The sequence below is a fragment of the Gadus macrocephalus genome, chromosome 5 (genome assembly GCF_031168955.1).
Source record: "Gadus macrocephalus chromosome 5, ASM3116895v1".
Classification (NCBI taxonomy): domain Eukaryota; kingdom Metazoa; phylum Chordata; class Actinopteri; order Gadiformes; family Gadidae; genus Gadus; species Gadus macrocephalus.
The window spans coordinates 1847695-1860819 of NC_082386.1; the positions used below are offsets into that span (position 1 = coordinate 1847695).

Consider the following 13125-nt stretch of genomic DNA (forward strand, 5'->3'; position numbering starts at 1 on the left):
TGAATACGTTGTTTTTCTATGATACACTTGTTCTTACTCATGATAGTTTGATTACAGTGTTTTCGCAGTACACATGATTTCTCTCTTTGCTGTGCATGATTGCTTATAACAGGATTGTTTGACTCCAGTATTTAAATATTCATGTTCAATTCTTTGAATGTTTTGATGCAGTAAAATTTACCTCACATGATTGGTTGACTGCAGTTGTTAAAATTAATATTCAGTGCTGTGAATGCTTTGATGCAGTATAATTGTTAATAACCTCACTAGATTGACTGGTATGTTATATGCCAGATGATATCCCCATTTGCTGGGTAGCCCTATTGAAGCAGTTGTTCAATTGTTAGTATTATCCCGTTGCAAGTGTTTAAATACAATACATGAGTTATAGACAGTTGGTTGCTTCAGTCAGGTAAAGTTATGTGAATAATAAATCGTATTATCAATATTAATGCCTTCTGTGTAAACTCTATGTAGTTATAGGCCTACGCACTTTATTTTAATTCCGGTGGTACTTGGAGAGCCAAATCATTTCTAAGGTGGTACTCATGGTAAAAAGTTTGAGAACCACTGCTCTACTTCATTAAAAGAAATTGGGTTTTGTTGATCAAATAGGAAAACATTGAACTGGAAACTAACGTTTACTTTGATTCATTTATTAACCAGGGAATTCTTTACTTTAAGTTGAGTAGGTTTCTCAAATGGTAATTTTTACCCATACTTGAGGGGAGTTGATTGGTACTTGTACTGTACTAAAGATTTTCAATACTCTCTCAACCCCTGCTCACTAGCTGCCCTTGCCCAAATAAAAGGCTGGAAAATAAAAGGAAAATAAAAGGCTGGTTTTGTGACACTCATTGACATTCCTGAGTAACTTATAAGGAAGGAAAATAATCGCATGATTTCATCTGTTTTGGTAGGTATATTTCGACAAATTCCACACAAGTGCAGTTCAAGTTGTGGATTGGCCTAAGTGACAGAAAACTTTGTGGCTATCCTCGTGCAAAGTGGTGCATTCATATTTGACACACAGAAACATTTGAATTGAACGGTGCTATCAGTCATAACATTCATTAAGGAAGTGGGTCAGTCAGTAATACACCAGTCACTCATTTGGCTAATGTGCCAATCTAATGCAATCATTGTATCTAAACAACTTCAATTTCTAAGGCATTTTAATTTGTGTCAGCTCGAAGGCGATAAGGACATTAGGGAGTTATGCTGATGGAAAAGGGGGAGATGGAGCCTGTAAAAATCTGTATGGGGAACATGGAGGGTCTTGCATGGTCTAACTTTACTCAAAATGGCAATGAAAACTTGGGTTCATTCCTACTTAACCCTGACCTGTTATAAGTTTAGTTGACTTACCATGCCCTCCACTATATTTTTCCCTCTGTGAATAACATGATATACAATATGTTCTAAATATTTTCCTGAATTAAATTGAACAAATTATATTATAAATGTCACAATCATATGTGCAATATTTGGCTACCAAGCACTGCAAAGAATTTCACAAAAAAGTTTGAAACAGCAGATGTAATAATAATAAAGAGAATGATATGAATTGCATCATAATAACAATATAACAACAACCGAACAATTGCTACAGAGAGAAATTATGAAAATAGCTTTACATCCCTCTAATACAGTTTTTACTTTTTGGCCTAGACTCAGAATCACCATTCTTCTGAAAATGTGAGTTTCAGGTTAAGAATTATCCTTTCATTAGTTAGAGTGCAAATATGTACAATGGACGCTTCTGGGAATGAGCATGTGCAACACATACACACACACACACACACACACACACACACACACACACACACACACACACACACACACACACACACACACACACACACACACACACACACACACACACACACACACACACACAGACACATTCATACACACACACACACAAACACACACACACAAGCACACACACACACACACACACACACACACACACACACACACACACACACACACACACACACACACACACACACACACACACACACACACACACACACACACACACACACACACACACACACACACAAGCACACACATACTCTGAGTGGTTTGGAATTTTGTGTTCAAGTATATGACCTCAGCCTCAAGGGTCTTTTTGACCAATTGACAAAGCCTTCCCTCTGAATCACTGTGTGCATCCTAAATGCTAATTAGATGTGAGAGCCTTTTACATGGTCAGCCTTTACTCATTGCAACCATCTTAGCTGAATCACACAGTCTTTCTATAAAGAGCTCTGGATTCACATTTTCAAGGTCAACTGTTATGGTTGTTTGTTGTTTTCATTGGAGTCGCAGCACAAGTCTGCTGGTCTCTAGTGTGTGCTTCACGTCATGTAGCGTCTTGCGTTGAATGCTTGATGTTTACAGGGACAGGGATGATGTGTCCCCACTCTTTCCACCATTGGCACGTGCAGACCCCATGCTTGATCTGTCACTTGATGATATACCTGCAAGTCACAGTAACAGCAGTAATGTTTGAACACAACATGAATGCAATTGGGCCTTAAACTGCTTTCAAGTTCAGTTACTTGCAAATTAAACCTATTGATATTATCCCACTGATCTATACCAAACATTTCAGGGAGTCAACGTTACCATGGTAAATAAAAGTAAATAGGGGTTCAGGCTTGTCAAAATTGGGTCAGGCATTCAACTTACCTATTTAGTTTTATAATAATTTTCAAAATATTCTTACATTTGACGTTATATCCACTTAACCATCAAATACATTTGGTAAGGTACTTCATGTTCTCTTACCCCATTTCTTCTGATTAATGTTTGGACTATTTTACCTTGAGGAGGAAGTGCAAGGCAATCAGCCTGAGTAATCACGCCAACAATCTAACCTACCTGTATTTTTATTAGTAGCCAATACAAGACTGAAGGATAGGCTCAGTTTAGGGTTTAACGTTCAGGTGGTAGCAATCGCTATGGTGGCAGCTAAGGAATTATCAACTGGATGGATTATTGGGGCACCAGAGTATTAGCACTGGAGTTCAACCCAATGAGAAGGGATAGTCTGTCTTGAGATGTTTAAGGTGTCATTGCATAGTTTTTTCATTCATTTTGAGGTGGTCACTAGTAGCAATGAATGCCCTGTGAGTCGGTTTTGGTGAAAAAAACTGTTTCACACTGTTCTAGTGTGGTGGAGGGGGTGGGCGGGGAGGAACGACATGATTTTGTCTCCTACTCGTGAATATTCATGACATGCAAATGTCTCGCCTCTGATTTGCCAACAGCACTGTCCGTCACAGTAATAAAACCAATTCAACTTCCAGAGAGACACAGAGAGAGGGACAGATGTAGAGAGAGGGAGATGTAGAGAGAGAGAGTGAGAGAGGGCGAGAGAGAGACAGGGACAGAGAGAGTGAAAGAGAGAGAGAGAGAGAGAGAGAGAGAGAGAGAGAGAGAGAGAGAGAGAGAGAGAGAGAGAGAGAGAGAGAGAGAGAGAGAGAGAGAGAGAGAGAGAGAGAGAGAGAGAGAGAGAGAGAGACAGAGACAGAGACAGAGACAGAGACAGAGACAGAGACAGAGACAGAGACAGAGACAGAGACAGAGACAGAGAGAGAGAGAGAGAGAGAGAGAGAGAGAGAGAGAGAGAGAGAGAGAGAAAGAGCCAGGGCACTCACGGGGCACGTGCATCACGGTGCCCAGGAACTGTGACCGCGGCCCGGACACCGTGACCGCGTTGCACGGTCACGTTGCCCGGGCACTCCCACCCGGGCACTCCCAGCAGCCACGACTCCCACCGTGCCCCGGCCGCGGGCACCGTGACACCAGGAGCCACCGCGGTCACGGTGAATGAATGTCCAAAACCAAGAGATGCAACGTTGATTTGTTATCGCCACAAATAGCACAGGCACAAGCTTGTTCCGCAACGTAAGCACCATGCTGTTACCTCCTACACGCCGAGATGGGCTCTGTGTCACCTGGCCGCAAAATCAATATAGTCTTCCCGTGGGCCGTCGCAAGCCAAGGTGTGCGAGGCCATGAATACTAATTGACCAACTGACGTCAGTTGGTGAGGCTTTTCTAATTCGCTCATTCGCTTGACCATGCGTCTATTTTTTTTCATTTGCTAATGAAGGCAATCGCAGTAGAAGAACATTTTCATGTTCAGCATACATATGCAACTCTGGGTGACCTATCGTATTTCAAAAGGAACAAGATTAAACGGTTTCTCGTGGAATGACACCTTTATTGGTAAAAGGTGCTTGAGAGGTTTTGCGATACTTGAACGCCTTGGTCTGCTACTAGTTTATGGTTAGGGTTATCAAGGTTTGTCTAATCCCCATCCGGTATAGTAGTACAAATAGTGTTATTTATTTCCTACAAATGATGAATCAATTATTTGCTTTAAAAAAAAAAAAAAAAAAACATTGTCAAATGGTCAGTTATGGTCATAAACGTGACTTTGATTGGTTTTTTATATACAAATAATATATTCTCTATATTATGTTATATAATGAAATAGAAGCAGAAAGTAGTACTTGGGCTGCTCGATCATGGAAAAAATCATAATCACGATTGCTTTGGTCAATATTGAAATCACGATTATCCAAACTATTATTTTCAGTTCGAAAATATGATGCATTTATTCAGCATTTCTCTCCAAAAAAAACCTTTGCAACTGAAAACCTCGAAATTCCCCCTGAAAAAAAGACAAAAAAATTTCAAATCGAAAATGTTCAAATCGAAAATAATGTTAATATGTCAAGCCTCTCTGCAATCTCTATAAAACATTTAATGAATAAAATATACTTACATTTATTTTAGAATATTGTTTACGTTATATTAGAGCTACGACTCTACTTTGTATTTGATGCGTTTTCTTTTTACCTTGCTGACTAGGTTAATAATTATGATTCTTCTCTTTGGTTTTCTTTTTGGAACCTGCAATATGTGAAGCATATTTTTGTTTGCCCGGGAGGAGGCGATTAGCTTCGCTCTGAGAGTGTAGCTAGTTCAGCTTACGCTGTGCTCACTGCTCAGTCAGCCTCAGGGACCCACGACTCAGGGACCCCAGTCTCAGGGACCCCAGAGTCAGGGACCAATGTCTCAGGGACCAATGTCTCAGGGAGCAATGTCTCAGGGACCCCAGTCTCAGGGACCAATGTCTCAGGGACCAATGTCTCAGGGCACATCAGACTCAATAGGAGGTTGTGCAAAACACAACAGCTAAATAAAAAACACAAAATTCTCGCAAAGCAAAGCAATGATCAGCAGAATAGAGTGAGTCTGTAACCTCTGACTCAACCCGTATTTCATAGGATCCAGGAAAAACTGGCATGGAGAGCAACAATGCGTCTTCTACGTCCGCCACCACTGGAGGCGAAGCTAGGAAGACCCAAGCTGCCAACTGTGGCGAGCAACGAGGCCCCCGCATACGTCCGCTCCCAGCGAGAGGCGGTAGGAGGAACCGCTGGCAGGCGTCACAATGAACAGAGCAGCGAGGCTTCGAAAAGCAACGAAGAAGCTAAAGTTTGCCGGTGAACACACAAATGTGCAAATCTGTCGACGTATGATAGCGACTATTGGAAAAGGTCCACACAAGCAAACAAATTCACTTCTCAATAAATGCCTTGTAGTATTTTTTTCATATACAAGACAAGGGTTACATCCATTATAAATGGTTAGAGGACAGGATATTAAAGACGCCAGGGATGACCATGACGCAGCCGCTCAAATGTCCTCCACCGAAAAAGCCCTAGAGTAGAGCCTTCGAAACGGCCACACCCTGTGTAGAGCAGAGTGTAGCGGAGTGTAGCGGAGTGTAGCGGCCCATGGCAGCATCGCTTTAACACACAAACAACTGTTTTGTGTAATGGAACATGGTCAAGCATTTTCACAGCCAGTGCTATGCACTGCCATCAGAAGCCAACCAACAGCCGGCCCGACGCATCAGGTGGTGCACATCCATCCCATGCGCTTGTGAAAGCGCATTGGTGCCGCATGGCGCCGTGGCCGGTGCCAGTCAGACCAATGCGAGCTCTGAAAAACCCCAGAGCGGACGGCTCTCTGTGACCACCAGAATGAGGCACAGATCCTCCTGTCTGAACAGGTCCCAAAAAGAAGATGGATCAGTTGAAGCAGCGGGAACGCAGACAAGAGAGCCCACGGCAAAGGTGTGTGCGCCGTCGCGTCTACCCCCAGCAGGGAGGATCCTGTTGGGGGTAGAGCAACACAGCCTGCAGTGGGTGTTCTCTCTGGACGTGAAAAGGTCCCCCGGGATGTAACCGCCTCCCGTCTCGGTGGGGACTGGTGTGTGACATGAGGTCAACCCTGAGGTGCTGGGCAACCGCGTTATGCAGGGGCTCTTAGGCTGGGCAGATTCAGATCAGCCCAAAGCCAGAGCTCGACCACTTCTCGATGGAGGTGCCGAGGAGCGACAGGTTGGTTTATGTAAGCCGCCACCGACCACTGTCCGTCGTGATCAGAACATAGTGGCTGCGCATCAGGGGAGCTCTAGCAAATGTATGTGTGCAGTGGGGCCTCCCCTACCCGCCAACAAGGCGCCCATGAAGACAACCACGTAACATGGCACTATGCTGAGGGGAACATAGGCATAGTGCCCCCCTGAGAAGTGTAGGTTGGCTTGTGTCGCCTGGAAACCAACCTCTGACGAGCAAGCCAACACTGTAGTCTGTGTAAAAAGATCAGGCACAGGGGCACCACAGGGTGGCCAGCTGCCATCAGCCCCAACAGGATCATGATTGACAGTGCGGTCAAACTCCTGCGAAAGTAGGAGAGCGCCAACAGAACCGCATTTTGCCGAGAGGGCGAGAGCCTCGCTGTAATCGTGCCCGTGTCTAGGCCACTAAATCTCCTGTGAGTCTAGGCTGTGAGCCATGAGAATAGGGACGGATGGAAGAAAAATATCGAGATCAAGGGATGTGAAGCTCCCCTTCTCACACAGTCCTCACCCTCTCAGAGCGACGCTCTGGGGGTGATTTTCTGCATAACAACTGATGAGTTGAAAACGCAAGATCCAGAATGTGCTCTTCTCCCAAGAGACGAGCCACCTCCGCTGCAAAACCATGCTCGCAACGGGTTCCTGCAACATAGTCTCCACCAACCACAAAAAGAGTAGGGGACGGTGAAGCTAATTGGGAGCTGAATGGGAGGTCCCCATCTCAGCGATCAAACCATGTTGGTAAACGCCTCACTCTCTCCACGCATAGTGCTCAGAGAGAGGGCGAGCAGATCGCTGAGAAAAAACTGTCCGGCCCACCTTCACATCATGTGTGATGGTATTGCTCGTCTGCAATCAGAAAATACCACTGCAGGGCAGGCCTAATCGACCAGGCGATAGAGGGCTCTGCCACGACCGTAAAGTGCTGCTCCTGCTTCTCCTTATAGCCAACAGTAGGGAGGAAGCATGGAAAAGTCAGGGTCTAGGGGACTGGTACACAAGGCCATACATGCGGCCTCATGTGACGAGTCCCTAGCCCACTCATGAAGCACACGGCGACGCTGCAAGGAGGCAGACTAACCCGGTGTATACTACGCCGTCTATGTGCCGCCCTACAATCTGTAGGATGAAGGGAGGCAGAGGGAGCGTCGCAATGATGAAATTAAAATGAAGGGGCTGTTCATTTATGCCACTTACACTTGTTGATTGACTGATGTTAGCATTGGCAAACCAAGATTGATTACACGGAAAAGTAAAGATAGACTGCCATTTGATGTTGTGTGCTGTGTAACCTGTGTGTGTTCATGGAGGAAGACTCCCTCTTGCTGACCCATCTCGTCGTTTGTTTACAGGCATAACGACGGTTCTGACAATGACCACTATCAACACCCATCTGAGGGAGACTCTGCCCAAGATTCCTTACGTCAAGGCCATCGACATTTACCTCATGGGCTGCTTCGTCTTCGTCTTCCTGGCTCTGCTGGAGTACGCGTTTGTCAACTACATCTTCTTCGGACGGGGCCCGCACCTGCAGAAGAAAGTGGCGGAGAAGGCTGCCAAGACCAATAATGAGAACAAGAGCCGGCTGGAGAGCAACAAAGTGCAAGTGGGTGAATGTATATAGCTTAATCCATAAGCCATAATGGGTAATCGTATGATAAATAATTCATGTCCAAATAGTATGTCATATGGAATCACGAATCATAAGGAAGAAAATGTGACTGTTACAATCACAATCAAAGCTCAAGTTACAATATATTCATTAATCGTTTGCGGTAGGTCGGGTTTAGGGGCAAAACATTCCTGAAATGAAATTGCACCTTGGCATTTTATTTTTCAGGTGGATGCCCACGGCAACATCCTGCTGACCAACCTCACCAACGAGATGAGCGGCGCCGAAATGATGGGGGCGCTCAACGACCCGCGAGTCACCATGTTCTCCTACGACAGCGCCAGCATTCAGTATCGCAAGCCCATGACCAGCCGGGACATGTACGGCCGGCCCGCCCTGGACCGCCCTGTGGCCCACAAGAAGAGCCGCTTGAGGAGGAGGGCCTCGCAGCTCAAGGTGAAGATCCCGGACCTGACGGATGTCAATGCCATAGACAAGTGGTCGCGCGTCATCTTCCCCATCATCTTCACATTCTTCAACCTGGTGTACTGGCTCTACTACGTCCACTAAAGGTCAAAGCTTGAGGCGGCCACAAAAAAACACCCGACTGGCGCTTTGCTTACGTCGGTTGGGTCCTTGTACAGTGTTGCGCAAATAAAAGTGTGTCTGTTGGGGGGTCGGGGTGGGCAGGGGGTCAACTTATCCAACTAGTTTGTATAAATTCTATTGCTGAATACACACAAGTCCCCTGGATGTCTTTTCAATGTAAATACGATTTAATATATAATATATAAATATACATATATATAAGAGAAATATAATTTAATAAATGATCTCACCTTTTGATCTATTCATCAGTACAACAAATGAAATAGATGAAATTAAACTAAGGGATTTTAAACGCACACATTTTTCTGTTTGGATTTTGTGCCAAAAAGTTAGAGACAATGCTATTTCCTTTATTAGGTTTCCTACTCTCAGCTTACTTTATCGCACTCTGCATGCATATAAAACACAGCTTTCATTTGCTATTGATTTTTTTTCAAATACAATTGAAAAGAGCCCAGAGCAGAAAAGTGAGGGTAAGAAAAATGTTTTATCATATATTAAAACTAATATTATTATCAAGCAAAATTATGTGTAAAATCTTTCTGTACGATTGACAAGATATTGCAAAGTATTTGGCGAGATGACATACTATAAATTGGTGACACTGGATTGTTTGCGCGCGATGGTTAGACTGAAGTGACTCATTGTCATCGTAAGGGCCATTTGTATTGTATCCGATGAGGAGCAAGTGACATATCTTTACAGAGGACTTTGTTTTAGCCGTTTATCTTATGCTGAGTGCATGTCTGCTCTTTTACACAGTGCAATTTGCTTTATTTATTTTATTGCCGGGCAATATTTAGCCACTTATACTGTATGCTTTTAAACAACCATTGCATTTAAGGTTAGTCCTGGTCAAAATGTTAAATGTAACTTGACCAATAATTACATGAAGACAAATTTGTGAACATTTCTAACAAAAATATTCTCACAGTGTCTGTGAGCATGTATAATGTAATTTTCTTTAAAAGAAATCAGGTAAAGAATGACCTATGATGTCACCATACATTTGAAAGTAACATTTTAAAAACTTGAGGCCCCAAACACTCTGTTAAGGTTTTTTGAACGATGACCTGATCCCAAATCAATTTTAAAATGGTTGCCACGTCGGCAACCAGTGATGAGCTGCAGGTAGTCAACATTGTCAGATTATGGTCCTATGTAATTATTCTGCATATTTAAATAATTGAAAAGTTATATTAAAAAAAATTAAATATATATTATGCAAAACACATTTCCTTTTTTCTATCCCGGTATGCAGCTTTAAGTAAGCATCAACATAACTTTGAACAGTTTTGATTTTAAGGCGGTATATCACGTACACTGCATTCCTTTTAGAAACAGAAGTTGGTTTCCCATCATTTGAAGAGATGTTATTTTTCTTTATTTTCTGATTGTTGCTAGTTCAAATTAAGGCCCCGTCCACACAAAGCCGAAACGATCTATCCGGTTTCGGAGTATCTCTGTAAAGACGGAGTCAAGCGAAACCGGGTAGATCTGTAGAAACGCTGTAGTACACATGCCAGGCCCATAATGGGCGCTGCTTCTGCTACAGAAATCCAGAAGTAAATTAAATAAGAAGAAGAGGCGAGCATGCGCATAAAGGCTGCCCCCCCAAACCACTAACAACACAAACAAACAGTCTGTCAACAGTCTCAATAAATAATGGCTTAGCAACCCAACAAGGGACATGATCTGCTGCAGAACGATTACAAGCCTACAGTCCGCCATCATCTTTGTTGTTGTGAGTTCTGAGACTCCGCGGGCTTAACAGGCATTGGCTAGAGGGTCGAGGGGTGTGGCGATGACGTCATGGTTTAAGGTTTTAGTAGGGTTCAGGCGTCCACACGAATCCAAAACGAAACCGGGTAGATTTGAAACCACCTCCGAGGGTGGTTTCAGAAGTTTACGGTTTCGGTCAGCGGATTCGCCGGCTTCGTGTGGACGGAAGGCTGAACCGTACAAGACCTTTGCGGTTTCGCCATGAAATCGGCTTCGTGTGGACGGGGCCTAAGCTATACTTTTAACAAGCTCCAGTCATCACTGAATTGTTGAACAGCTGTGTCAAATGGGGCTGAATTTTTAAATCAGGACAAATAAATAGCCGTCCCGCTATAATTTAATCATATGAAAGAGGGTAATTAATGTTGCAATATGTGCTGATGGGAAGCCTCCATTGACTGTTTGAGTAGGACTGAAGACAAATTATTGTAATGCTAACTTTGTGTTCAAAGAAACAAAAGTGATGTATGCTCACGAAACCGAGATTGTGTAATTATTAACAGCGTTTGGGAAGGTAGGAATATAACAAATAAAAAGTGTAAAATCGACCTTGCTGATGCACTCTGACAAAGACAACCACTTCTCTCCAAGCCGTTCTTTAGCAGTATCGTGTGCAAACATTAAATATGACAAACTCAACTTGCCAACTAATTAGACAAGTCATCTTCTCGATGCGGAAGTAGGACCTACAGCCTATAGATTTTAACTTTTATGTGGGCAATAGTTTGAGCGAGCATAATGCAGGGTCACTTTGACAGCCACCTCAGATCTATTAGTAATATCATCCTTTGAATTCATTGCTTTTAAAGCCCCCTCCGCCACAACAGTTATCCTCATCTACCGGCCACCCAAACCTAATCCCTCATTCCTCTCTGACCTCACTGAACTCCTCACACTAACATCAACCCTCTCTCCACTTCTGCTGTTACTTGGTGATTTTAATATCCACATGGACTCCCCCACTTGCAAGCTCTCATTTGAATTCACCACTTTATTGGAAAATTTCTCTCTCGCCCAACATGTCACCTTCCCCACCCATGACAAAGGACACATCCTTGACCTTGTCTGCTCCATTAATCTCCCTGTACTCGACCTCCGGCCATGCCCCTTTCCCCTCTCTGATCACAACCTTTTACGGTTCTCCATCCTCTCCCCCATCTCCCGCCCCCGCCCCCTTAGAGAAATCACCTTCCGTAACCTAAAATCCATTGACCCCCACCATCTCTCTGACCTGCTCTCCTCCACCCTCCCCCTCGACTCAACCCTCATCTCACCTGATGAGCTCACAAACCACCTTAATGCTACCCTGTCTTCCTCCCTCAACACTCTGGCCCCCCTCAAAACCAAAACTGTCTCCTTTAATACCTCCTCACCCTGGTTTACACCTGCACTCCGCAAATTGAAACAAACCGGCCGCCAACTCGAACGACTCTCCAAAAAAACCTCACTCACAGTCCACCATCAAGCCTACAAACTCCACCTCACCGCCGCCAAGTCTGCATACCTCTCCGCCATCTTTTCTGACCCCTGTCAAAACCCCAGAACCCTCTTCTCCACAGTGAGCAACCTCCTCAAACCGCGGACCAGCACCCTCTCCACCTCCACCCCAGATCTCTGCAACTCATTCCTCCAGTTCTTCGCCGACAAAATCACTGCAATCAACCATTCACTATTCCCTGTACATAACCCCCCTGCACACTCAATGGCCTCTCCCCTACCCATCTCTCTGGACCTCCCAACACCTCCTCCCCATTGCCGTCTCACCCACTTTGACCTGATTACCCCTCCTGCACTCTCCAAACTTATAGGCTCCTCCAAACCTACTACCTGCTCCCTCGATCCCCTCCCCACTCCCCTGCTCAAGTCCTGCCTCCCCGTTCTCTGCCCTTACCTCACTAAGCTCTTCAACTCCTCACTGTCCCATGGAACTGTCCCCTCTGCCTTCAAATCTGCTGCTGTCACCCCCACCCTCAAGAAACCTGGTCTCGACCCCTCCTCCCTCAGTAACTACCGCCCAATCTCCAACCTCTCCTTCCTCTCCAAAACCCTTGAACGCATCGTCACCACACAACTCCAATCCCATCTCCACGCCAATAACCTTTTTGAATCCCTCCAATCTGGCTTCCGCCCCCTCCACAGCACAGAAACCGCTCGCCTCAAAGTCCTCAATGACCTCCTCATCTCTGCCGACTCTGGTTCCCTCAACTTCCTCATCCTCCTTGACCTGAGTGCAGCCTTCGATAATGTAAACCACACCATCCTGCTCACCAGACTCAGCAACCTCGGAATAGAAGGAACTGCACAGCTGGCTTCACTCCTACCTCTCCGACAGATCTCACTTCATCTCCCTCCACAACCACACATCTGCCACAGCCACCGTCACACAAGGTGTTCCCCAAGGTTCTGTACTTAGCCCCCTCCTCTTCATCATCTACCTCCTCCCCCTTGGTCAATTACTCCGCCATTTCTCCATGGACTTCCACTGCTACGCCGACGACACCCAGATTTACCTCAGCACCAAATCCCCCCACAACCCCCCCCTCTCCCACATTGAATCATGCCTGTCTTCACTCACTCTCTGGATGCAAAATAACTTCCTGAAACTTAACAGCAACAAAACTGAACTCCTCCTCATTGGCTCCAAATCCACCCTCAGTAAACTCGCAAA

The 13125-nt window shown here is 44.9% G+C and overlaps 1 protein-coding gene across 1 annotated transcript in view; it reads left to right on the forward strand.

Annotated features, from left to right (window-relative positions):
* Nucleotides 1-11005, forward strand: part of gabrb1 (gamma-aminobutyric acid type A receptor subunit beta1) — a 43064-nt gene extending 32059 nt beyond the window's left edge. The window contains exons 9-10 of the mRNA XM_060051148.1: nucleotides 7807-8060; nucleotides 8295-11005. Of these exons, the coding sequence (XP_059907131.1) occupies nucleotides 7807-8060; nucleotides 8295-8636 (596 nt within the window). The 3' untranslated portion in view covers nucleotides 8637-11005. The remainder of the gene's footprint in view (nucleotides 1-7806; nucleotides 8061-8294) is intronic.
* Nucleotides 11006-13125: the final 2120 nt, after the last annotated feature.